This window comes from Hydra vulgaris, chromosome 07 (genome assembly GCF_038396675.1).
Source record: "Hydra vulgaris chromosome 07, alternate assembly HydraT2T_AEP".
Classification (NCBI taxonomy): Eukaryota; Metazoa; Cnidaria; class Hydrozoa; order Anthoathecata; family Hydridae; genus Hydra; species Hydra vulgaris.
The window spans coordinates 17,425,689-17,450,754 of NC_088926.1; the positions used below are offsets into that span (position 1 = coordinate 17,425,689).

At 28.1% G+C, this 25,066-nt stretch overlaps 1 protein-coding gene across 10 annotated transcripts; it reads left to right on the forward strand.

The window, feature by feature from the left end:
* Window positions 1–945: 945 nt before the first annotated feature.
* On the forward strand, window positions 946–20,721 carry LOC100206172 (uncharacterized). Of its 10 annotated transcripts, none has more exons than XM_065801231.1 (6): window positions 952–1,046; window positions 6,403–6,436; window positions 6,866–6,944; window positions 7,655–7,718; window positions 18,706–19,038; window positions 19,611–20,721. In XM_065801231.1, the coding sequence occupies exons 3-6, from the start codon at window positions 6,930–6,932 to the stop codon at window positions 20,642–20,644; spliced, it is 1,446 nt and encodes a 481-aa protein (XP_065657303.1). In that variant the 5' UTR covers window positions 952–1,046; window positions 6,403–6,436; window positions 6,866–6,929; the 3' UTR covers window positions 20,645–20,721. The 10 variants fall into 10 exon arrangements, with proteins under 10 accessions (XP_065657307.1, XP_065657301.1, XP_065657303.1 ...); XM_065801230.1 differs by lacking the exon at window positions 952–1,046 and adding an exon at window positions 1,963–2,050; XM_065801236.1 differs by lacking the exons at window positions 952–1,046; window positions 6,866–6,944 and adding exons at window positions 1,990–2,050; window positions 18,526–18,626.
* The last annotated feature ends 4,345 nt before the right edge of the window (window positions 20,722–25,066 follow it).

The following is a 25,066-nucleotide window of genomic DNA, read 5'->3' on the forward strand; positions in this document are numbered from 1 at the left end:
TATACGACATTTGTGAGACCACTTCATGAGATTGCTATACCAGCATGGAAGCCTCATTTACAACGGAATATCGATGAGTTATAAAAAGTGCAAAGAAGAGCAACGAAGTCCCACAACTTAAAAAGATTTCATATAAAAAAAGACTAAAAGCGATGGATTTAACAACATTGGATAAAAGAAGAGCAAGAGGAGATACAGCAATACAGATTTAAGCAAAATGTTGAACAAATAAGTTGGTAAAAAACCACAATCGACATCATCCTTGAATTGTACAGGCCCTGTTTTTTCGGTTTGGGGTAACAAATACAGGTTAGAAAGAGAATACGTTGCATCATGTTTGCTAAAATATAATTTCTTCACCAACCGAGTTTGTAATAATTGGAATTTATTGCCAAATGAAATCATAGAAGCAAGATCGTTGAATGTTTTTAAAGCACGAATAGATAAATATTTTTTATAACTTGTGTTTTTAAATTGTGTGGGCTGTCTATAACACGATGCTTGCATTGTGTGCCACAATTTATTCTATTTTTAAATACTTTAATATACTTAAAAAAAATATAACTATTTATTATTATTTTTTTTAGAAAAATATTATCAGTATAGAAAAAGCCATTTTGCCCCATTTGCCATCTTGCCCCGTCTTTCCTGATATTCAAATTATTTTAAAAAAATTTTGACTTTTAATTTCAATTTGTTCAATTTAAATAAAAGTCATTATAAAAACGTCTTTTTTGTTTAAATATTTTTAAATTTTTTTTAATGATTAACTTTTCATTTTTTTTTTAAGAAATTTTCTAAATTCTCTATTGATAAATGATGTTTAAAAATTTATATTAAATGAATTGATTTAATATTTCTTTTTAAAATTTTATTCATTATCATTCATCAATGTCGAGTTTTATTTTTTAATATAAACTATTTGTTTTCTACGAAACTCTTTGAGGATCTTACGTGGTATCTTATCTTATGGATCTTATGGATAAAGTTACCAGAAACAAATTGAAGTAAAGAGAGAAAATTTTGATTCAAGACGCAATATTAATGTAATTTGCATTTTTATTGATATATTACTGTTAAATAGTTTTTAAAAATGATTTTTCCAGAACTTTAGAAAAATGTTTGCATAAGGTATGATTGCTTTGTCAATTTTTTTATTGCTGAACTTTAAAAAATTTTTTAAAATGTTGTTTTACTTTTAGATTTTAAGTTATTTATAAAAGCGTCTTTATAATTAAAGAAAATGGTAAGAATAGGATAGTTTAGATATAAGCTCTTTGTAATGTGTGCATTGATTTTTTTCAAACTGCCTATAAATATAAACTACCCGACAAGAAAATATGTGGGAATTTGATATAGGCTACTCTAAATATTTGGAATGACGTTAATGTGTGTCTATGATACTTAATTAGTACAATACTGACAGGTATATATAAATATTTGTAAATAACTAAAAATATATAATACATATAAACGGTATTAGCATCAATATTACATACGAGCTTTCATTTGTTTTTTTGTCGGGTGATTCAATAAACAAAAATCGAGATAATTATCTATACTTGAAATTCAAAAAATAAACAAAGTGTATTATTATTTACGATTAAAACAATTAAAAAACAAATAGGATAGTCTATTTATTAAAAAATATCACGAAGCAAAAATTCCATTTAAGCTTAACAGTAGTAAAGGATGTCAAAACCCGGTTTTTAATGTAGGAGGGCGCGGTAAAAATCTTAGTTAGAAATATGTTTTGCATAACGCTCTCCTCCATAAATAACCGTATTTTGAAAATCCTACTTAACAGGAGTGTTAAAACATTTTCAATGCTTACTTTTCAAGTTATGCATTCCTTTTTAAGCTTGTAATAAAAGTTCAATTATAATTAACGCAATGATGAAAACCGTTATTAAAATGCAAAATATTTTATATTAATCCTACTTATTAAATGCTTTTTTTTTTGTAAAAATTACATTAAAAGTGACCTATGTATTTGGTAAGATACTTGCTTACTGTAAGATATTGTCGAGGATCGTCAAAAAATATTATGGTAAGATTTTGTTTTCCAATATATTTTTAGTCGTTTTTTTATATCAACTATATAAAAAAAGTATTAATAACAATAAAGTTTAATAGTTTTATAAATCTAATATAATTTTAAGAAACAATAAACCATCTTAAACAAATTTCGTTTTGTAAGCAGAAGTTTTAATACGCTAGAAACGGTTTTTACTCGAACATGTCGATTCGGTTAAGTTAATTGATATATAAAAATCGAAAAAAAAAATTTTTTTTCGTCACGTTATTTATGTATTTAAAATAGGTTTAAATTGTGTAAAATTTTTTAAAGAATTTATTATAACTACATACGTAGTTATAAAAAATTCTCTAATTTTTTATAACTACGTATAAATTTAATGTCTGATTTATTTATATAGTTTATTTTAGAGTAAGGAATGTGAATAAATCTGGATCTTTTTATAATTTCTAGTGCAATTCTAATACTGATGTAAATTTAATGTTTTCCTAATAAATTATAAATTAAATAGTAAAAAAAGTAAAAAACATATGTATGATATATAGTAAAATATTCTATGGTATTTTTGACCTCAAGCCCATCACCACAATTAATAGGCATTCTCATTTGACATAGACATAAACATACTCAAGTTTAGAGTTTACACAATGCTTGAAAGTGTCATATCTGAAACATGAAAAAATTATGCAGGCACCCATGTATGCATGTGTATATGTGTATATATATATATATATATATATATATATATATATATATATATATATATATATATATATATGTATATGTATATATATATATATTTATATATTTATATATGTAAATACTAGCAGTAATTTTTTTGCGGAAGATAGGGAGGGGAGGGTAGCATCCAAAAATTTTCTACCACCAAGCGTCATAAAATCTTTGTGAGCTTTTCGGTTGTTGTAGCAAAATTCCAGTGTACGAATACAAAATATATATTGTCAAATTAAAAAAAAAGTTGTATTCATATGATTACCTAAAACTCCTTCAAAAGTCAAGAACATAGAATTAGAATGTATTTGTGCTGATTCGCCTTTGAATTTGAATCAATTAAATTTATTACTTAAATGCACTGATTCATCTTGAATTTATTTATGATATGAACTATAATAGGAGATTGAAAATAAAGAAAATTTTAACCTTATTTTTATAGATTTACTTAATTACTTGCTATACGTCATATTTGACACATTTAAAAAACTTCTTCACATTATAAAAAAATCAGAAACTTGGAATATCGCCAAAGATGTGATTATGGTGTCTTTTGATGTTGTAAATCGCTCAGTTCTATAAAAAAATTTGCTAACTTTGCACTTTTATAACAATTAAATAACAATTTATCATATAAAAATTTTATAGATTTATATAAACTATATCATAACAAAACTAAGTATACCTGAAACAATACAACTCATAGAAATTTGTTTATTTCAATGTTATTTTCATTGAACAATGAGAATTACGTAATACAAGACAAAAACACTTAACTTTTTCGATATAACCATTATAAATAACATAATAGGAAAATTAGAGTACAAAGTATATCGAAAAGAGGCAGCCACTAACATTCAGATTAAACCGCATATAAATCACAATCCAAGTATCTTAAACGCTATATTTAAAGGATTTCTCCTCATAGCATACTCAACCTGTAGTATACCTTATTTTCAAAACGGAATAAGCTTTTTACTAACACGTTTATTGAAAACGCGAACGATAAAAAGCAATTGAGGAGTATTACACGCCACTTTTATCAAAAAATACAGAATAAAAACACAATTTCATTAAAGTGCAAAATTTTTCCTGTAGTGCCTTTGTCATGGGTACGGTGCTAGGCCTTTCATCAAAACTTCAAAAACTATTCCGAAAAGCAGGATACAGAGCAGTATTTATATCAAACCCAAATGTAAAGTCTTTATTAACATCAAAAATTAAATCAAAACTACCTAGTAACAGCCAGCGTGAAAGCTATATAATAAAATGTAACTGTTACGAAGTTCATTTAGGTGAAACAAAAATGCAGATAAACACCCGGAAGCATTAATATCAGAGGAGCATTGACGAAAAGAAACATTATCAGTCTGCATTAGCATTTCATAAAACCTTTTGTAAAGAAGATATTATTTGGGTAAAAACAGGAACTTTAAAGTTAGAAAATAAAAAGTTTGAAAAAACAGTTAGGGAGGCACGAGACATACAAAAACACTTTACGTAAAACGGCGGGATTAATCTTAACGTCCAATATGTCAAAACTATTTTATTTAGACGCTATTTTCTTAAATCTAAACACAAAAAATTTAACCGCTTTCGTCAATAAAGTTTCTCCTAACAATTTACTTTTTAATTGCGTTTTTCTCGAAATAATAATCGAAATAATCGCGTTTTTCTCGAAATATTAATAAAAATAATTGCGTTTTTCTCAAAATAATAATCAAAATAATTGCGTTTTTCTTGAAATAATATATCGTAATAAGCATCTTAAGGCGTTTTAAAAAACAGCTGCAGTTTAACGGTCAAAAATTATTGTAATTTTTAGCAAACTGATGATGCTGTTGTCTATAACCTAGCGAAAATTTCTGAAACGATAAAATTAGTAGTATTGAGAAAAACTGTATTTCTTGATGTTTTTAAAATAATGCATCATATTTATATTTAACTTTCTTATGTAGATTAAAACTCACTATTATAACCTCAATTTTTAAATTAAACATATTTCATAAATGACAACATAAAAATACAAGAATACAAATTTGAAAAATTTTAGTCAACCGTTTACAAATAATCTGAAAATGTAACTTCTTTTTCAGTTTGATGTTTAGCTCGTTGAGTTTTTTTATCATCAGTTGCGTGGTATCGCCGAAACCAAGTCCTGACACGTTGCTCTAGTTTTATGTGCAAATATTTGGGCTATTCAACTTGAACAAAACTTAATGTTCATGAGTCTTGTTCTTGTTGACAATATTTATAAGACTAAAACTCTGTTCAAACTCTGACTAACTGCAAGAAATAAGCTTGGAGCAATTTGTCAGTGGATTTAAATCCTTTGAAAGACTGTATAATCTTTATAGGTGTTCTTAATTATTTTTAAATTCAAATCCCTTGATAGTATTTAATATTTTTAATTCAACCCCTTTGAGTCCCTAATATTTTTAATTCAACCCCTTTGAGTCCTAATTTTAGTCCCAGTAGATGGCTTGTTGCTACTTCTACTGGTGAAAAGGTTACCTTTCATGTTGTGAATTGTAAAGCAATTGCTGGTTTATTTAAAGGTATTTTTCTACTACTATTTAAAAAGTATCATCAGTAAATTTCGCGATGAGTAGATGAAATAAAAAATATTCGTAATTTTATTTTTTTAAATTTTATTACCCAATCAGCAAAAGACGTTTTAAATCTAGGAGTCAAAAAATACATGAAGGGGAAATGAAACAAATGACAATAGTTTGCGTATTATAAATGATTAACACCAATCGAATTTTCAAATGTTCGAAAACGCTGTCCCTGCGCATTTTCGCTCCAAAACATACCTTAGATAAAGAAAGGATATCTTAGAGAAGAAATTACTTTAAAAAATATCCTTTGTGTTTAAAATATCAAATCGAATGTGACAACGTTCAATACAGCTTCAGATGATAAACGGGCGATGACTTTGTCGACTGTCGATGACGTTGTCGCTTTAATTCAATAAATACTAGTTTGATGTTTAAATGTTTTTTTTACATCTCTAATATTTATACTTAAGTATAAAAAAGAATAATTTAAAATTTCATATACGGAAATCAGCACAAATATTAAAACTTTTTAGACAAACAGTTATTGCACACAACAACGACAACAATTGCACAACAACGACATCGTTGAATCAGATACATTTTGTAGACTAAAAGCCGTCAAAACATCGAAAGGAGACTGAACACTTCATTTCTGTTTCCAACACCACAAATATGAAAATCAGACTGCAATAACTCAAACACGTTTAAAGTCGTTTATAGTAATGATAACTGAGACTGAAACTCTATAAATGTTCCATTTTCAAGATAATCTCTGTAGCTGTTTTTAATTACTTTTGAAGTCTCTCCCAAAGCATTTTAATTTCTTTTTCGTCGTACCGAAAGGATATTTTTGGGAGGTCAGCTCGTGAATAAACTTTAAAATATATATAAAACGTTTATGATTCAATGTCATATTATTCCAAAAATAAACAAGTTTAAATATATATATATAAAACACAGGTATTGGTTAAAATAAATTTAATGAGCATATTTACAAATGCCATTAGAATGAATTTTTTCAAGATATTTTTAATTCTAAAACTAATTTTATTTCACATCTTATATATGTAGGTTATCCAGCAAAAATAGGAACATGACAATAAACGTATGAGTAATTTTTATAATTGAATTTATTTTCCATAAAAGTTATTAAGTGACACTATATTATTGGCAATAAATAATTTAAAATATAAATCTCTCTACTTTAACATTTTATATAAAAAATGTAGCATAAATGTAGCATAAAAGATTTTTGTAAACTTTTTGAAACTTTTATACACAGCTAAAAATGTTATATAAAAAAATCTTTATTTTATGAAATTTTTAAAATATATTTCTTTTGCTATATAGAAATTTTTGTAATTCTAGAATTTTCACCATATCTACTCTCTCTCTCTCTCTCTCTCTCTCTCTCTCTCTCTCTCTCTGAAATATATATATATATATATATATATATATATATATATATATATATATATAAATATATATATATATATATATATATATATATATATATATATATATATGTATACAGATATAGAAGTAAAAGATATTTTAAGACAACAAGATTAAAAAGAAATTCGGAAACGTAACCACAGATGGCTGGAAAGCAAGTAATTAACTTTTTTGAACATTAACGACGGGACAGAACTTATCAAATTCAGGATCATTACTAGCTATATTCATGCTTTTGTTTCATTAAAATTATTTTGACAATTGTACAAACTAATAATTAAATAAACATTAAAACAACATTAGTGGTTAAATAAAAATACTAAACTAACATTTTTATATACATGTGACTTTAATTTTACCTGTGGTTTAAATGCTTTATTTACTACATACAAATTTGGCATTAAATATGTACATAAGTGTGAAAAGAAACGAGAAATTTATTTAAAAAGTATATAAATAATATATCATTTTGGTGAAGAAATAAAAAAATAAAAATAAAGGGAATTACGTTTAATTTCTTAAATTAGAGAAAACGCGTGTTTTTCCTTTTTTTTTATTATAAATTATTCACTAAATTTTTAAAAATTTATAAGAGATTTTCTATTAAAATGTTTTTAATGAAATAAGCAAGCATATTTTTTCAATGGAATAAACAAGCAAAAAGACAAATTGCTCTTAAAATGTAATTTATTGAGTTCTTGTGCCTTCGACACCAAAATGAAATATCAATAATGAATATATTTGTAATAATTTATAAAGATAATACAGCTTTGAGACAATATTAATAGTTTGGATTTTTCTTCAAAACTTTTTTGATAGTTATTTACTCTAAATTTGTTTAAAATAATTTTATGTTCCATTTATTTAGGAAATAAGCGGAACACTGCAAAACGAAACTAAAGATGGCAGTTCAAAAACATTTTTTTATACAGGTGAAAACTTAATAATGTTATAACTTATAGTATTATAACTTTTTATTTTCTTTTTATTATCTTATAACAAAAAATTACCGAAATTTCAAGTGCTTTTAAAATCTTGAAGCCGACAATAAGTTGCTGTTTCTTAATACTTTATTTACTTAATTTGCATAAGTTGCAGAAAACTAGAGAGGAAGCCAATATTTCTTATAACAGGGTAAACAAAAACACCTTCATTTTTAGATATGTGTCTAGTTTTTATTTCTAACTTTTATCCATTTACTTTCCTATACTTAGTATTAATTAATAACCTAGTTTGAACAATAAGTTATAACGCTTTTAAAAACTGTTATATATATATATACACACACACACACACACACACACACACACACACACACACACACACACACACACACACACACACACACATATATATATATATATATATGTATATATATATATATATATATATATATATATATATATATATATATATATATATATATATATATATATATATATATATATACTTTTTAAATATTTATTTATGTTTTGACACATGTTTTGGTGTATATAACGGCTGACAAACCGTTGTTACAAAATATTGTTGTAAATAATTTCATACATATACATATTTTATTTCTTTAAACATATGATGTCTTGAAACGTTTTTGACAGGTTTGCGTCTAAAAGTTATAAACGTCTTCCTGTTTTAAACGTTTTTTAGACGTCGAGTGTTTACTAAATGTTTATTCAATTTTCTTAAATAAATTTTGTTTTCGAAAGTAATTAAAGTTCCTCAAAACTGACAAATTCTTTAAATTGAAATAATGAAATAGTAATGCTATAGTTTTGCTATATACTGTAATATTATTATTTTATAATTTTATATTTTATATTACATTTAAATATATTTAAATAATCAAATGTTTTATTTATATCAATATAGTTACGTAGCTGTGTTAAAAAGCAGCCAATCAACGTCAACGGAACTAAATACTCATGTGCTAATTTTAACTCAGACACAAACAAATAATTATTTGTGTAATTATTTATGTTTTCTTTTAAATGTTTCGTTTTAAATTAGGATGTGAGTATTTTGTTTATTTAAATAAATTTAATTTATTTGAATGGATAATGAAATTTTTAGTTTTGAAAAAGCATAACTTTTCATAAGTTTGAAAAAGTTAAATGAAAAATCAAATAAGCCAAAACAAAAGTTTTACAAACTTACGTTTGTTCAAATATGAGGTTTAAAATCTTTTATAGAAGAAAAATATTTTAAGTACACAAACTGTACAATTAAAAGGTATGTTTTTCAATGTATGCGTCTTTTTTATATTAACTTTTAAGGTAAGGTATTTATAAATTTAATATTACTTTACTTTTTAATATTATATACAACAATCTTTAAAGTATTAAGAATAAAAGTATAGTTTACTAAATAAAAATACTAATAAAATAAGATGTAAAATAATTTTTGGTTCCAATCATCGCAATTTTTGGCTCCAATCATCGCAATTTTTTTGCAAGCCATCTTTACTTGACATAAGTATAAGTATATAAATGTTTGGAGTTCGCTCCATGTCTGGAAGTTTTTGCTCTCAAACTCCAAAAAATGCTGGATTCACCCCTGCGGCCAATTAAGGGAAAGTCGGGTAGCCCCGGACGGAGGGTAACTTCGGACACTTGATGTAAAGCTTAAACTAAAGAAGCTATGTAATTTTAAATACTATTAAAACATTATTTGAGTGAAAATATGGCATATGCAAAATATATATCATATTATGCCGAAGCGATTGTGAGTGCAAGATATTGTTTCCCACCACTAGAAGAACGTGGTATCATCATATTTGATTCACAAATTAATATACCTAATTTTTATGTGAGCTAATAACTTTGTATTGGTTAAAGATACATTTTCATTTACAATATTTATTAAAGATAAGAATTCATTTAATGATTTAATCCACTGGTTTTAAAATTAGTATTTGTGAATGAGATATGATTGAGTGGTATCATTTTTTTCATATTTCTAAATGATGACACTTTTATTTCCATTCCTTATATATCAGAGGGAATTTTTGAAGGCGATTTTTTTTAATGTGTAGAGAACAGTCCAATGCTATCTAATTATATATTGTATTTGTATCACACGGGTAAAAAAGTAGTAAAATCATGGTTAAACTTTGTATCCGGGGTTACCCTCTAATTTTGAAACATGCCTTTTTTTTATCATTTTTTCTTTTATGTTTTGTATATTATTGAGGTACACAATAATCATTTTTTGTTTCTAATTTGATAGATAAACGTTTATACTTTTAAAAAAGTCTTTTGACACTTTGTTTTCTGTTAGTACATGTGTATAGTTTATTTTTTCCTTAAGTGTTCGGCTACCCGACTTTTCCCTATATCAGAATCATGTATACACACTTAAAACAAGAACACATAAAGAAACTGCTAGCATCAATATTATAGTGTCAATATATATAATAAATAAAAATTATCTAAAAAAATATTGTGCCGACTTATAAAGATATCCTGAGAAAGTTTGATGACCTGATTCTTAAAGATATCAAAAGGGAGAGTCTATTAATACTCTGTTTGCTCATTAACAGAGAATTTTGGCAGATATAAGGTGTTTTATTTTTAAGGAGATTAATTACTGCGAGATAACTTTGTGTACTATTAGCAGATTTTTTCAACTGCGAACAAGAATGTCTAAAAATGCTATTTTCAAGTTTCCGGTTGCAATAAACAGTACATTATTGGTACAGAAAATAGAATTATCATGGAGTAGGTTAATTAATATTTCTAGAGGAAAAACCGCGGCTTTAATACTTATAGCATTGAAGCCATACTAAATAAGAACAAGTATTATAAAAACAAATCCAATGACTTGTTTAACACAGAGACGATTCTACGAATAAAATGAGTTTACACAAAGGTAATTTTACGAAAGGGTATGAGTGTGTGTGTGTGTGTGAGTGGGGGGGGGGGATCATCCAAAGAAGGTAATTTTCACGTTTTAGTCTATTTTTTGAGAGATATTTGTATTTGACACATTTCAGTAGGGTGAATTTTAGTTTTAAGAACCTTTTTTTTTTAAGGAACTGAACCAGGATTCACTCCACCCCCTCATTTTATTCGTAGAATTGCCTCTGTGTTTTTGTATGTAAAGTTATACGAATGTGTTTATATACGTATACTTATTCTTATATGATTACATATGTGTAGATTACATATGTGTAGATTACATATGTGTAGATTACATATGTGTAGATTACATATGTGTAGATTACATATGTGTAGATTACATATGTGTAGATTACATATGTGTAGATTACATATGTGTAGATTACATATGTGTAGATTACATATGTGTAGATTACATATGTGTAGATTACATATGTGTAGATTACATATGTGTAGATTACATATGTGTAGATTACATATGTGTAGATTACATGTATATGTGTCATATGTGTCATATGTGTCATATGTGTCATATGTGTCATATGTGTCATATGTGTAGCTACATGTCAGTTAAAAAATTAAGTAGCAAAATATTACATTACTTTACAATTTTATTCCAAATACATACAAAAACTTTTAATAAAATTATAAGTTATTACCAATAAAATTGTATTATTAACAAAATTTACAACTTATTTGTTCTTTATTCGTTCTACACACCACTATAATCTGATGAATTATGTAATAAAGGGGTAATGGCCTCTTTAACCTCTTTATACTAGCATTTTTACCATGCCTTTAAACAGTAGAGTAGCAGGAAAAAATCCCACAGGATATTTTTAACAGCGCATAAAACAAATGATATGTCTGTATATGGTTTATAATACAAATATTTTATACGTATATATTATGCTATAAGCAAAACCTTAACTCCTTATATTTTATAAACCGACTGAAAAATAAGTCGAAGATACAAAAAGTGTACATTTATTGACTAACATATAGGTAGAACATACAAGGAGTGTACATAAATTGACTGACAAATAGGTAGAACATTCAAGGAGTGTACATACGTTGACTAATAAATAAGTAAAACATACAAGGAGTGTACATGCATAGACTGACAAATATGTTGAACATGCAAGGAGTGCCGCTACATTGACTGAGGGTTTTGGTTTTGGCAGGCAATCATCAGTTTCAAAAAATTATTTAAAAAAAAAAATTTTTGAGGGAATTTTTTCGGCAGAGGGAGGGGATTTTTTCCTAGAACCAAACAGTAGCTGAGTAAAGTTTCATATGAAATCTACAGCGGTGGCCAAAAATTAAAGACCACTCTTTTTTTTTTCAAAATTTATTTTTAACCTTAGTATAATTTTATTTTGGAAAAAGGTATCAAAAAAAGAAAAACATTTTTAGAAAGAATTTTTATTGTATTTTATATTTATTATAAAATAATTTATAATTTTCTTACAAAATAATGTTAAAAAATTAAAAAACTGACTAGTAAAAAATATAAATGGGAAAAAAATTGGACAAAATTTTAAGACCAGTTTCAAAAATATTTCAAAAAGCAATAAAAAAATAATTTAGAAACGTGTTGTTCCTCCATTTGTTTTCAAGCACTCTTGTACTCGTTCTGGCATTGAACTCATTAAAGTTTTGATTACTTCATCAGGCACATTTTTCAAATGATAGATAGAGAGATAGAAGATTTCAAGAGATAGAGAGATAGAAGATTTCAAATCTTCCAAATTGTAAAGTTGTTCTTTACCAAGCTTGTGATCAAGCCACGACCATAAATTCTCTATTGGATTCAAGTCAGGACTATTGGCAGGCCATGGAAGCACTTGAATTTTATTAGAATTGAACCAATCGCTAACAACATGCGCTTTATGACACAGCGCATTATCTTGCTGGAGAATAAATCCATCTTGCAACTGCCATAAATCAATGCTAGGAATAAGCGAGTTTTCCAAAATTTCGATGTACCTTTCTTTGTCTACCATCGAATCTACCATCGAATAAATGAAAAACGCCAACTCCACAGGCACTCATACAGGCCCAAATGCCTATTGAACCACTGCCTTGTTTTGTTCGTTTCAAAATGCATGATTCATCGAACCGTTCGCTTGGAAGTCTACGCAACATTACGCGACCTTTTCTGTTGTCTACCTCAACGTTCATTTCATCACTAAAGACCACACGGCTCCACTGATCTGTTGACCAATTTTTATGTAGTTTGCACCACTCTTTCCTGGCAAATTTTTGTTTTTTATTTAAGCGTGTTTTTTTGCAGCAGCACGCCATAAATAATTTAAATTGTGGAGGACCCTTCGCACAGTTCTAGGGCTTGCTTTCAGACCATTTGACAGGGTCCATTTCGTAGACAAGTCTGTAGATGATGCTTGTCTGTTTTCTTTCAATAATCTCACTAACGAGCGAACATCACGGTCATTTGAAATTTTATTGCGTCCAGTCCTATGACAATCATTAATTGACCGGGTCTCTTTGTATCGTTGAATTATGTTAATAATGCAAGAGTGAGACCTTCCGAGCTTTTCTGCTATTTGTCTGATGCTATAGCCTTCTTCTTTTAATACAAGAGCCGCGTATCTGTCTTTTTCTTCGATCTTTGCACGCATTTTTGCAATATTTTTATATCCTTATTGCAATTAAAAAAATAAATGTTTATTTGATATCGAAACTCAGGTTTCGACATTTTATTTTATAGCCAACGTAATAAGCAATTAAGACAGTTAAAAAAAATAATGGATTATTATTTTTAATAAGTGCAAATTAAAGATTTGAAAGTGGTCGTTAAATTTTGTCCAATTTATTTAAAGAAGATTTATAAGTACTCATCAGTTTTTTAATAAGTTAAACGCTATTTAATTAGAATTAGATTAAAAAAATTATACCACTTTAATCCGGATGTTTTAAATAACAAGATATTAAAAAAAAAAATTTAATATGTCAATTAGAATCTTCTTAATTTTAATTTAAAGATTAAAAAACCAACTAAAAAATGAGTGGTCTTTAATTTTTGGCCACCGCTGTATGTATAATGGTAAAAAAAAAAAATAGAGGTTCACTTACATCGTTGACCGTTTTAGAATCTCTTTCCCGCGTTTTTAATGGTGTTTTTTTTGCAGCAAACACAATACATTAAGATTTTAATGGTGTTTTTTTTCTTAAAAAAAACTTTAATATTTACAAGTTTTAGCTAAAAATTTTTGTTGGATAACGCTTCTCAATAATATTAATTACAAAATTTATAACAAAAATTATTAAAATTAATTAAAATGTAAACCACGTGATTTCATGAAATATTCTTGCGTTTTCCACTGAGTGAATAAATTTTTTTCTAGTCAAAATTAGAAATTAAATAACACTATGTAATACAATTTTTGTTCCTGGCTTCTAAGTGTTATATCTCAATTGCTTATGTCTAAAGTATGTGAAAAAATAACTTCATTAAGCACAAACTTTGCTTACTCGACAACAACACAAAAAAAACTCGTTTTTTTGTGAAAATAGAACGGTTTTTTTTCATTTTCGTCATTATAATCAGGTAAAAACAAAAATTGCTCAAGGAATAGAAAAACACATTCGGAAACCACTCAACAATGTTCAAAAATGTTTAGATTTTCTAGATTTACGATTGTACTGTGAATCACTCTCTCAAAGTAGTTCCCAAATGTAGTCCCCCATCATGTTTTCGTCGTACTGCCATTGGTAACGATGTTCAAAGTCCAATATATCTTGATGAAAGCGCTTGTCTTGCTCCTCGGAGTAAGCGCCTATGTTCTCCTTGAATTTGTCGAGATGCGAATCAAGGATTGGACTTTCAGAGACGTTCTGCATCCCCTTTTGCCGTAATTCTTTATGAGAGCCTGCACCAACTCCACATAGTTTCAGCTTTGTGATTACCTAGGAAACTCTAAACAACTGCAATGTTTCAAGTCGCTCTCTCCGTCCTGTTCAATAGCTTTGCGAAATCCTCGCATTCAATGATTTTCTGGATGTGATGTCTGACAAATATGCCAGCTCTGACCTTAAACTCAGACAGTTTTGGAAAAAGATCTAGGAGGTATTGAAATGCTACTGACTCCTTTTCAAGAGCAGTGAAAAAATGCAGTGGTGGCATTAGCACTTTATGTAGTTCTATCAGCAGCTACCACATCACAGTGCTCTTACCAACAGAAAAATCAGTCAGTTGAGGCCAATCCTTCGTGCAAAAATCTCAAAGACAGAGGAAACAAGAAAATTTTGTGAAACTTCCTTGAAAGCCCATGAGGAATGATACTATTTTGAAGTCACTGATGACCTTCAATCCGTAGTCGTCATACTTTAATGCACTCAGCAACATTTTGACACTCAAAAAGACCTCTTTGAGGTGCACAGAGCGGGCTATCGGGAGAGACGGGTAGTTCTTTCCATTGCAACGCAACATGGCTTTGAGGATTAATTGTCTATGAATAGGTTTCATTCAATAGGATTACATGCAATACCTATAGCCTAGAAATAGACCAGTAACACTGTTGCAGAAGCTCAGTCCATCACACTGACTGAAGAAACTGGAAAACCTTTGATCCCGAATCCTCTGATGCGTGACTTGTACGTTATCATCAATCAAGCTCCACTGTTTAAGCCTTGATATCAGAGGTCAGCATTTGATTTCGTTAACCGAGTCCCTAATTAAATTGTTTACGTTTTTCTGGTTAGGGAAGTATGGTTTCTATCCCCATTTTTATCTGCGGAATCGTAGTCCATATCTCCAGTATCTGCCTCGCTATCCGACTTGCTGCTGTCTCCTAAAGATGGCCGATGCCGTCTTGAAGGAGTCAGAACAAGCAGCTCGAGGCTGTGTGGTACTGGAGCAATGGAAGAAGGGATCAACGATCTGAGTAGCATTTTTGTCTGTGCGACTATAATTTGGGTTTACCATGCAGAAGTAGCAGTTGCTTGAGTGGTCCGTCGGCTCTTGCCAAATTCGCGGGATAGCAAACTTCATGGCTCGCTTCTCTCCTCTGTACCAACTTGTAACATAGCACACAATAATATACAAGAGTTATAATAGTTTGAAGACAGGAAATTTCATAATTAGGAACAATTTCAAGATGGAATGTATTTGCCTACAGTACACATATGAAAAAACTTTGTAAATTACAACTTCTTGAAATAAACTAGATCTAAAGCATCGAAATTTTAAGAAAGAAATTTTAAGAAAATAAATTAAAACACATCTAAGCAAGAAGCAACTGTTCAGTTTACCTTCAAATGTTTTCTTTCAATATTCGCATGCGAAATGCGGTGCCCAAGATTTGTCTTGGTCTCCGACCAGCACTTTGTTGTATGCCTTGTAAGCCTCGCACATTATACAACTTGCTTCTGCGGAATACTTTTTTGTTCTTTTCTTTATGAATTGTCCGCACACGTAGCAGAATGAATCAGCTGGATGCAAGCAACCTCTTGATGCTATATCAAATAAATAACTTCCTTTAAACTACGAATCGTTATTCTTTCAATCTGTAATAACACGAATTAGAATCTTGGTTCAAAACACCTGTGCTTTTATACTTGTACAGCTACTTTTGTAACGTTCAAGAACATTCTAGAAACTTCTAAGAGTTTTTTCGAAAGTTCTGGAAGTTTCTTGAACGTTCTAAAGTGTTTAGCAGAATTGTAGAAAAATCTGGACAACTCTAGCAGTTATAGAAGGAAGCTCGGCATTGAAAACAAATCAAGAATTTTCTCAAAAACACGCAATTTTCCAAATTTCATTGTCCTAGTCACGAAGCAAAGTTTTTCTGGAATAACAGAGATTTCGTTTCTGTTCTAGATCTAACGGATTAGGAAAGCACACTTTCAACCCAGGAACAGAACAAAAGTGAAAATTTGTTACATAGTGTAATCTGTATCGAGTGTCGGTTTATCGTCTGGTATTGGTAGGCTACCTTAAAATATGGATATTGAGATCACGTAATACTATTACCGAATATGTCGGTTATATTGGTATTGTTTGGTATCGATAGTATCATTGGGCATTGTGACTTGGGTCTTCACGGGAATTTAAATTTTTATAATTGAAATAGTAAATTTATATAATAGCTGAGATGTAGGGAAAAGTGGGCAAAAGTAGGACATTTTAAAACATTTCTACAATAATGTCTTAATTAATATCTTTTTAATTAATTTAATTAATTTTTTTAAATATAATTTATGTACTGCATCATACAAGTTTTAAAAAAAAAAGCATCATTTTGGACGCTGATTCCACCCCCTAAGATTGAATGCAGGTTACAAAAAAGTATATATGTTTTTGATTTTAGATGAATCATGCCGTTGGGGTAAAGTTGGACAGCCATGGGGTAATGTAAGACGTGTAGTTAACAACATTATGATGAAAATAAGTGCAAAATCTCATATCACTTTTGTGTAAATTAACTACACAAAAGTGATATGAGAAAATTAGGAGATCAATTCATTTTCTATTTCCTACTTCACACCTCAAAAGTTGTTTTTTAGGGGTAATTTTCAAAAATATTATTTTTGAAAATTACCCCTAAAAAACAAGACAAAGCGATGTTTGCAACATAAAGGAAAAATATCACAACATTGGTTAGAGACCTCTCCTTATTGGAATTTTTTAGATGTCTCACTTTTTCCGTGTTCCACCTTTCCCCACTCTTATCTATATAACTGACTTTGTTAGTATAATAAAAATTCTTAAAGATAATGCGGTATCGTATTTAATCATATTTATAATTTAATGTTTTCAATATCGCAATTTTTATTTAATTTATTGTGTGGTATCTGTATCTTAATTTCTCATCTGATATCGCTGCTTTAATTCAAGCGTCGTATCGTATTTCTCGTCTGGTATAATCGTTCGTTCTGTGTTCAACATTCAACAACTAAACTAAATCAAAATAAATCTTGGTTAGTAAAAGTAAACTAACCAAGATTTATTTTGCCTCTTATAACATGATTATTTAAAAATTATCAACTAAACATCTAAAAAGCAATCTTATTTAATATTTTTTCTTATCGTGACGAAGCAACCATTCGATACCATACGATTCTTTTTTATTATCGGTATTGTTTGGTATCGCACCAGTACTGATGGCTTTGACATTAGTATACAAGCGATACACGATACGAGACCATTCTTCTCGGTATCGACTTACACGCTACCGATAATCTAGTGTCTATTCCAAATCTTACTTAATAATATAGAAATTAAATAGGTGCAACGTTAAACATAAAATATGGTTTTTAATAATTGGCACTTTCTAATTAAAAAGTATTTCTTATTTTTTATATATAATACTATATTAATTATTAACTCTAATCATACCTAACTGTGATATCATAACTTGTTGTGTATTCTACATTAAATATCTCTTAATTATATTAATTCAATTAAGCGTAATAGTCGTTTAAAACTGTAGAACTTATTTACAACATTTGTTATAATTGGAAACTTCCTATGTACTTGTATGAATAAAACTTAGATAAAGACTTTGGGTTCTAAGATCATAGCAAGCGCTTTAGCAATGCTTTTTTTTAATATTACAAGGTTTATAGATGTTTATATCAGGAAACCTGATATAAACATCTAGTTTAAAAAGCTAACAGTTAACAAATCTGTAGTTAGTATAATAATTTATGCTAAAGTGAGTATAAAAATGTAAAATCTGCCCTGCTTTTCAAGAAAAGCTGTATCTGAAAAAAAAAAATTTGCAAGCTTTGTATTCTAATTAAACTAATTTATATATTTTAAACTATTTAATATAATAATCGTTTAAAACCGCTTATTAATCTTTATTTTTATTTTTAGGTAATAATTGTGTATCAATAATAAAATACTTAACACTCGTTTTCAAACCTTTTAACGTACCATTATGAAGTGAGCTTGCGCAACTTTTTTTCTTTTTTCAGGTGCAACTTTTTTACTAAGCACGTCAGAAATAATAATTTTTTTAAATAAAGCATTTTTTTTTAATTTACTTTGAAATAGGGGAAAACTCCGATTATATAAGAGAATCAAAGAAAACCAACACTTCTAACCATTCAAACTACCAAGCTTTTAAGAGGTTTCAAAAACAACTGGACCATGAGATGGTTTCATGTCGACCTGCAGTTAATTCTGAAAACAATCAATCGTGTGACCTTAATAAAAACAAAGACAATGTAAATAAAGTTGAGACAAGTAAAAAAGTTTTAGGTTTAGTTAATCGCAACGATCCTTCTCAAGTTTCGTTTCAAGAAGAAAGTGCATGGCTCGAAAGTCTGGTTGCTGAAGAAGTTATTGCCAACAAAAATAAAGATTTATTACAAAAACTTTCGACAGGTATTTTTAACATTATTTAATAGTTTAAATATTCTTGCTTAAAATCCTTAACGAAACAACAGCAAGGCTCACTTAAAGTAGAAATTAAGTTGACCATAATAACATTTAAGTTGACCATAGTTGACATTTTTTAGCGATGAGTTAAGAAAAAACCTTTCACATATAGAAACATTAATTATGCTAATTATATAAATAACATATAAATATTATTTATGCTAAGTAACCCAAAATATGCATATTTTCTTATTATACCATGGGCGTTTGCAGAAATTTTCCAAAAAGTCAAAAAAAATTTGGAAAAAGTTTTTTTATTTCGTTAAAAATAATTTTCTTCGTTTTTTCCTTTGTTTTGTCCGCGTTAAAAATAATTTTCTCCGTTTTTTCTTGCGTTGTATTTAAATACAATAAAGAAAATAATTCTCTGCATTTTCTCTGCATATTTCTTTAAGTTTTAATTTTTTTTGGCCAATCAACGGTTAGCAAGGTTGCAGTGTGTTATTCTAAACTTTACTGCGGGCGCCCATGGTATTAGACAATTTTTAAAATTTAATCTATGCTTTAATACAAATTAGATTTCAAAATAGTGGGTTCACCTATGTTACCTGCACCTACAAGCTCTCAAAAAGCTCCACCAGTTGAAAGGATGAACTATAAATACCAGAGATCAAAAAGTGAACACGTGATTGAAGATAATATTGTCATCGAAAAAAGAAAGAGCTGGTTAGAAGAGATCTTTCAAAATGAAAATAAATTAGTTGAAAATCCTTTTCTAAGTAAAATAGTTAAAAATGTTGCCAACGAATCCAATGATTCAATTGATTCTTCAAGCAACAAAAAAAGTGAGTCACAGCACCTGCAAAAAGAAGAGTCACAGCACGTGCAAAATGAATCAAACTTAAAATATTATTCAGACTTGATAAAGAGTCAAAAAGATTATCGTAACAGTTTTGAAGAAACTTTTAATTTTTCTTCTACAACTAGACAAAGAAAAAGTATAGATATTAGTTTAGAAAACTCCAAAAAGTATAATTCAACCGATAGTCTAGACAAATTTAGTCTAGACAAGGAAGTAGTAACGAGCGCGCAACGTGTAAAAGACGTTGCCAAATTGTTTCAAACTCCATTGCAAACTGAAAACAATTTGATTAAAAGGCAAAACGATGCAAAGATGAGAAAGTATGTCCGTCCTAAATCTTATCACGCAGGTGTTTTCAATCAATATGATTTGACTTCACAAGATGTTTTAACAAGAAATTCTAATCTTGAAAACAAAAATGACATTAATGCCCCCTCAAGTAATGTCCCTTTCACTGATATTAATCTCATTAAAAATAAATTTGGGAGTGCAAACAATTTATTTTCTGATGCGAAAAACATTAATGCAGAAAATAGCCAACCAGATTTTGAAGCCAATAAACGTAACATGAATAATGGAATGATAAACATGCGCGTCGTCGAAGATATTGCCGAAACTGAAAGAAGAGAACAAGAAATCAGAGAAGAAAGATTAAAAAGACTGGAACGAGAAAAAAAAGATCAAAGATGTTGCGAACCAAACAAACATGGACTAGCTGAATTCATAAAAGAAAATGTAGTTCAGTTATAAAAAATTTTTTTTTATTAAATTATGCAGAAAATATGCAAATTATGCAGAAAATATGCAAATTATCCAGAAAAGAAAAAGCAGCAAAATTGTCTTAAAAGCAACATCTTAAACGCGGCCCATCATTTTAATTATAGAATATTATTACTATAACATTATTGTTATTATTACAATAATTACTATCTATACCTCTATATCATTCTTGTGTGTTCACAAATAGCATCATTTTCATAAAACTTTATTTTATACATTTATGTATTTAGCATATTATACCATATAAATTATATTTAAAATTTATATAAAATATTTATATGCTATATTATATTATATAAATATTTGAACCTCAGTTATCCTCAAATCTGTTTTAGGCAATGCTTTTTAATTTCCGCTTTGGTTTAGGTCTAGTAAGTAAGGTCAAAGGTTTAATGTTAGTAGTCATTTTTTTGGTTTTGATAAAATTAACTTTCTTTATAATATATGTTTAATGTAATTTATAATGTTTATATTTCTATAAAGGTAAAACGACATTTTGAGAATGGGAGTTAATACTTTTTTACTTTTATTTGCTCTGTGTATAGTGTAATTACCTAATACTCTTTGTATTGGTTTACTCTTTGTAATGTGTTTCTGTGTATTTACTTTATTGTGCTCTTTCTATTGTGAATAAAAACAGTGTTGCATAGGTTATGAAAAGGACAGTTGTCTCCTTTGTAGTTTATGCAAAAAAAAAAGAAAATGAATTTGAAAGGCCAAAGCTTAACAATTTATAATATATTTTAAAACACATATAACCTTATCATTGACATCACCACAGATAGAGTAGAGTGGGGTTATGTTGGTTTAAGGGGTAATGTGGGTCCAATCAACAACCAGTTTTTCAAAAGAAAGGTTTTAGGTCGAAGATTTTTTTCCTGTATGTTATAGGTGGTTAAAACAGCTTTCAAAGCTTTAATTATTAGCTTACTAGGTAAATTTTTAAGTATATTTTTTAATTCAAAATAGTGCATACATTTAAAGCGAGATTTTTTATCAAAAAACTTTAGAAAATAGGTGTTGAAAATGGGGAGTAACACATAAAAAATATTTTACCTTAAAAATTACCAAATAATTAGTTTCAATTAGTTTAAACATAATAGACGGAATGATGAATAGTTTTTTTGAAATAAGCAACATTTTTGGGTGGGAAATGTGGGTCTATATGTCAATGTGTGTTGTTCCGCTATGAATCTAATGCTTATACAACAATAAATACCTTTAAAATGAAAATTGGAATAAATTAGATATCTGACTATGTTTCTGGATTTATTTTTCTGGAGTCATGTTGCAATGGATTCTTCTAAATGATCATTAAAAGTTTAATGATATTATGCTTTCAATTCAAAATAGTTGATAACACAGCTTAGAAATTTTAAAGGATTGCACATTGAATATTTATTATTATATTATAATGTCGTTTTTGTAGGATAATGTATCTCTAATATATAACACAAAAAATTTGGATAATTTTCAATAAAGCTTTCGCTTTAAATTCTTCCTTAAACAGTATAGTAATTTCCAAATCGAATATGTTATATTCAAATTTAAAAGTACTTCGACTTTTAATTTTGAATATTACATATTCAATTTGAAGAATTATAAAAGGATTTATTCTATATATTAATAAAATTTGTAAAAAAAAAAAACTTTGAATGAGTTAAGTTTTTTGCGCTTAGAATATTTAAGCACTATTATGTTTAAACTTTTATTATGTTTAAACTTTTATTATGTTTAAACTTTTGATCAAATAATTTAAACATCATATATGCTCAATGACTTCAGTCGTATTTTACTATAAGTTGGTACATATAATTGAAAAAAGATAAAAATGTAACTTTGACCCACATTACCCTACTAAACGGGGTAATGTGGGTCTATAGATTACAACTCAAATTAGTGCTCCTTAAACAACTTAAAAAATTACGTATAAATTTTTTTTGATGTAATTTGCTAAAAATTGTGTCTAATCATGATTTTAAGATATTTTGTATTTAAATATCCAAGACACATATTTAGCAAAGACGCATACTCAATATACATGAATTAAACAAAATACAAAATCAAATTTCAAGTCAACATTGAAATTCAAATATCTGTTAAACTCAGCTGAACCAAAGTTCGTACCACATACAGCACAATTAGGAAAATTTAGTAGACATGCATGATAAGGACACATTTGTGAATATCATAATAATAATGCAATATCAGTAAGTTAGAAAGGAAAACATTGTCTATTTCAATAATGTCTACTGCACAATAGATCTTTCCAATAATGGCGATTCTATACTCACAAAAAAATATTAGCAAGAAGAAAAAGCCATCACTCCTGATTATCATGAAAACCGCACAAATATTTCAAAACCTTCCAAAGAAAATCTTTAAATTTCAAAATCGTTAAGATTAATTTTCAGAGTTTTTACCACTATCACATTTAAATTATTGACAATTAAGTTTAATTAACTAAAAATAAATTAATAGGTCAAAAAATCGATTTAAAAAATTTTGAGACTAAAAAGTAGAAAATAAAATACTTTTTAAAAATCTTTTTTTGAAAAGGACACGCATTTATTTACATTTAGAAAGTGCACTTAAAAAAAGATATGCAATTAAAGAAAGAAGTGCAATTAAAAAAAGATAAAAAAGAAGTGCAATTAAAAAAAGATAAAAAAATAAATATATATATATTTTTTTTAAACACACTTTTGCGCTTTAAAATAGAAAATAAAAACTTTCTATGATTTCAGGTGAAATCCGTGAATCTATCCACTGCAAATAAAAGCGTGGGGCGCTTATCACAACTTATTTCACTATCATATACACGGCTGCGAAACATTTCGGCTGCGAAACATTTCACAAATATTTCTTGATCTAAAGATACTTTAAAAAGAATATCTTTTATGCTTTCATAATAATTTATTATTATTTATTCCGCCTGCCCAGTTGATTTATTTTACTTAAGAGATTTAAATGTTTTCTCAAACTCATCAGGAGATAAATCAGATGATAATTCATCCTTTTAATATAAACTATTTAAGGGCTTTAAAAGGTCATTAAATGAAATTTCAGTTATCGAAACTTTATTAGAAAGAGTTGAACCAATTTCCGTAAAGTACTTATCAAAACTGTTCGCAATTTTGCTTGCGAACAGTTTTGATAAGTACTTTAAGAAAAAATAGTTGAATTCAGATTTGTTAACAAGGCCCAAAGTAGCAAGGCAAGGCTAAGGCCAAGGCTAAGGCTAAGGCCAAGTCCACATATTACAAGGCCAAGACCAAGGCGTAGAGTTTTAAGGTCAAGGCCAAGAATAAGAGTTTCAAAGCTAAGGCCTACGCAAACATTTTCAAGACCCAAAAACTTTAATTTTTGCCTTACGTTAAGGCCAAATATAAAAAATCTGTAGGTAAAAACTGCTATGACAATAAAACCACATATTGTGAAAATAAACCAAGCTCATGCTCAGAATTCAACGACGTCAATAAGAAAATATACTTGTATATATATATATATGAAAGCCGAAAAAATATATATATAAAAATAAAGAATAAAAAGTTTTATTTCTTTACTTTTATGCGTTTTTTTTGAAGGCCAAGACCAAAAAAATTAAGACCAAGGTTAAAATTTTCAAGGTCAAGGCCAAATTTTTCAAGGCCATGACCAATAGTTTCAAAGCCAAGGCCAACAATTTCAAGGCCAAAGCCCTAATTTTTAGTCTTAAGGCAAGGTCGAGGCCAAGACCAAGGCCAAAGACTAACACCTCTGCTTGTATCGCACAAATTTTAAGCTACAGAGCACCGTTTGAAAGAAAAAAAAATTGTGCTCAAAATGGGCTACAAAGCTTTAGATATTAGCTTTAAAAGAGGCATTATTAGTATACAGTTAACATTTAAATTTATTTTAATTGTAAATGTGACACTGATGTAAAACATAAAACAAACCTGTTATAATGTAGCAAGTTATAATATATAATAAAGCAAGCATGCCGCATATTCACAATGGATGTGCTAGTGCTAAACAAATAATGAAAGAACTGAGAGTTCCTAATATTTATGACCCAAACATCTATAGCATCCTTTAGTTTATGCTTAAATTAAAAAATAATTTGGTTCCAAAAATATTCCATAATTACAGAACTATGCAGAACTACTTTATTCCAAAAATGTTTTTGAGACAATCCAAATCCTCAAAGAGGACCACAATGTGGAACTCATTTCTCACAAATGATATTAAAACAATAAACTTGATTAAATATTTTAAATATATTTATCATGAGATCTTTATTGACTTTTTAAGGTATTGTTGTTTTCGAATGATCACAAAAGTCATGTGACCATTAAAGCAATTGAATTTGCAATAGAAATAGATATTAAAATAATATGCATTCCACCTCAT

Excerpts from the sequence above, each read along its gene's own strand:
- LOC100206172 (XM_065801228.1), top strand. The coding sequence starts at position 1,988 with ATGTATTTGGTAAGATACTTGCTTACTGTAAGATATTGTCGAGGATCG. Across the intron at positions 7,719-18,705 it reads AAAAACATTTTTTTATACAG|GGGAAAACTCCGATTATATA; the intron begins GTGAAAACTTAA and ends ACTTTGAAATAG. Across the intron at positions 19,039-19,610 it reads ATTACAAAAACTTTCGACAG|ATTTCAAAATAGTGGGTTCA; the intron begins GTATTTTTAACA and ends AATACAAATTAG.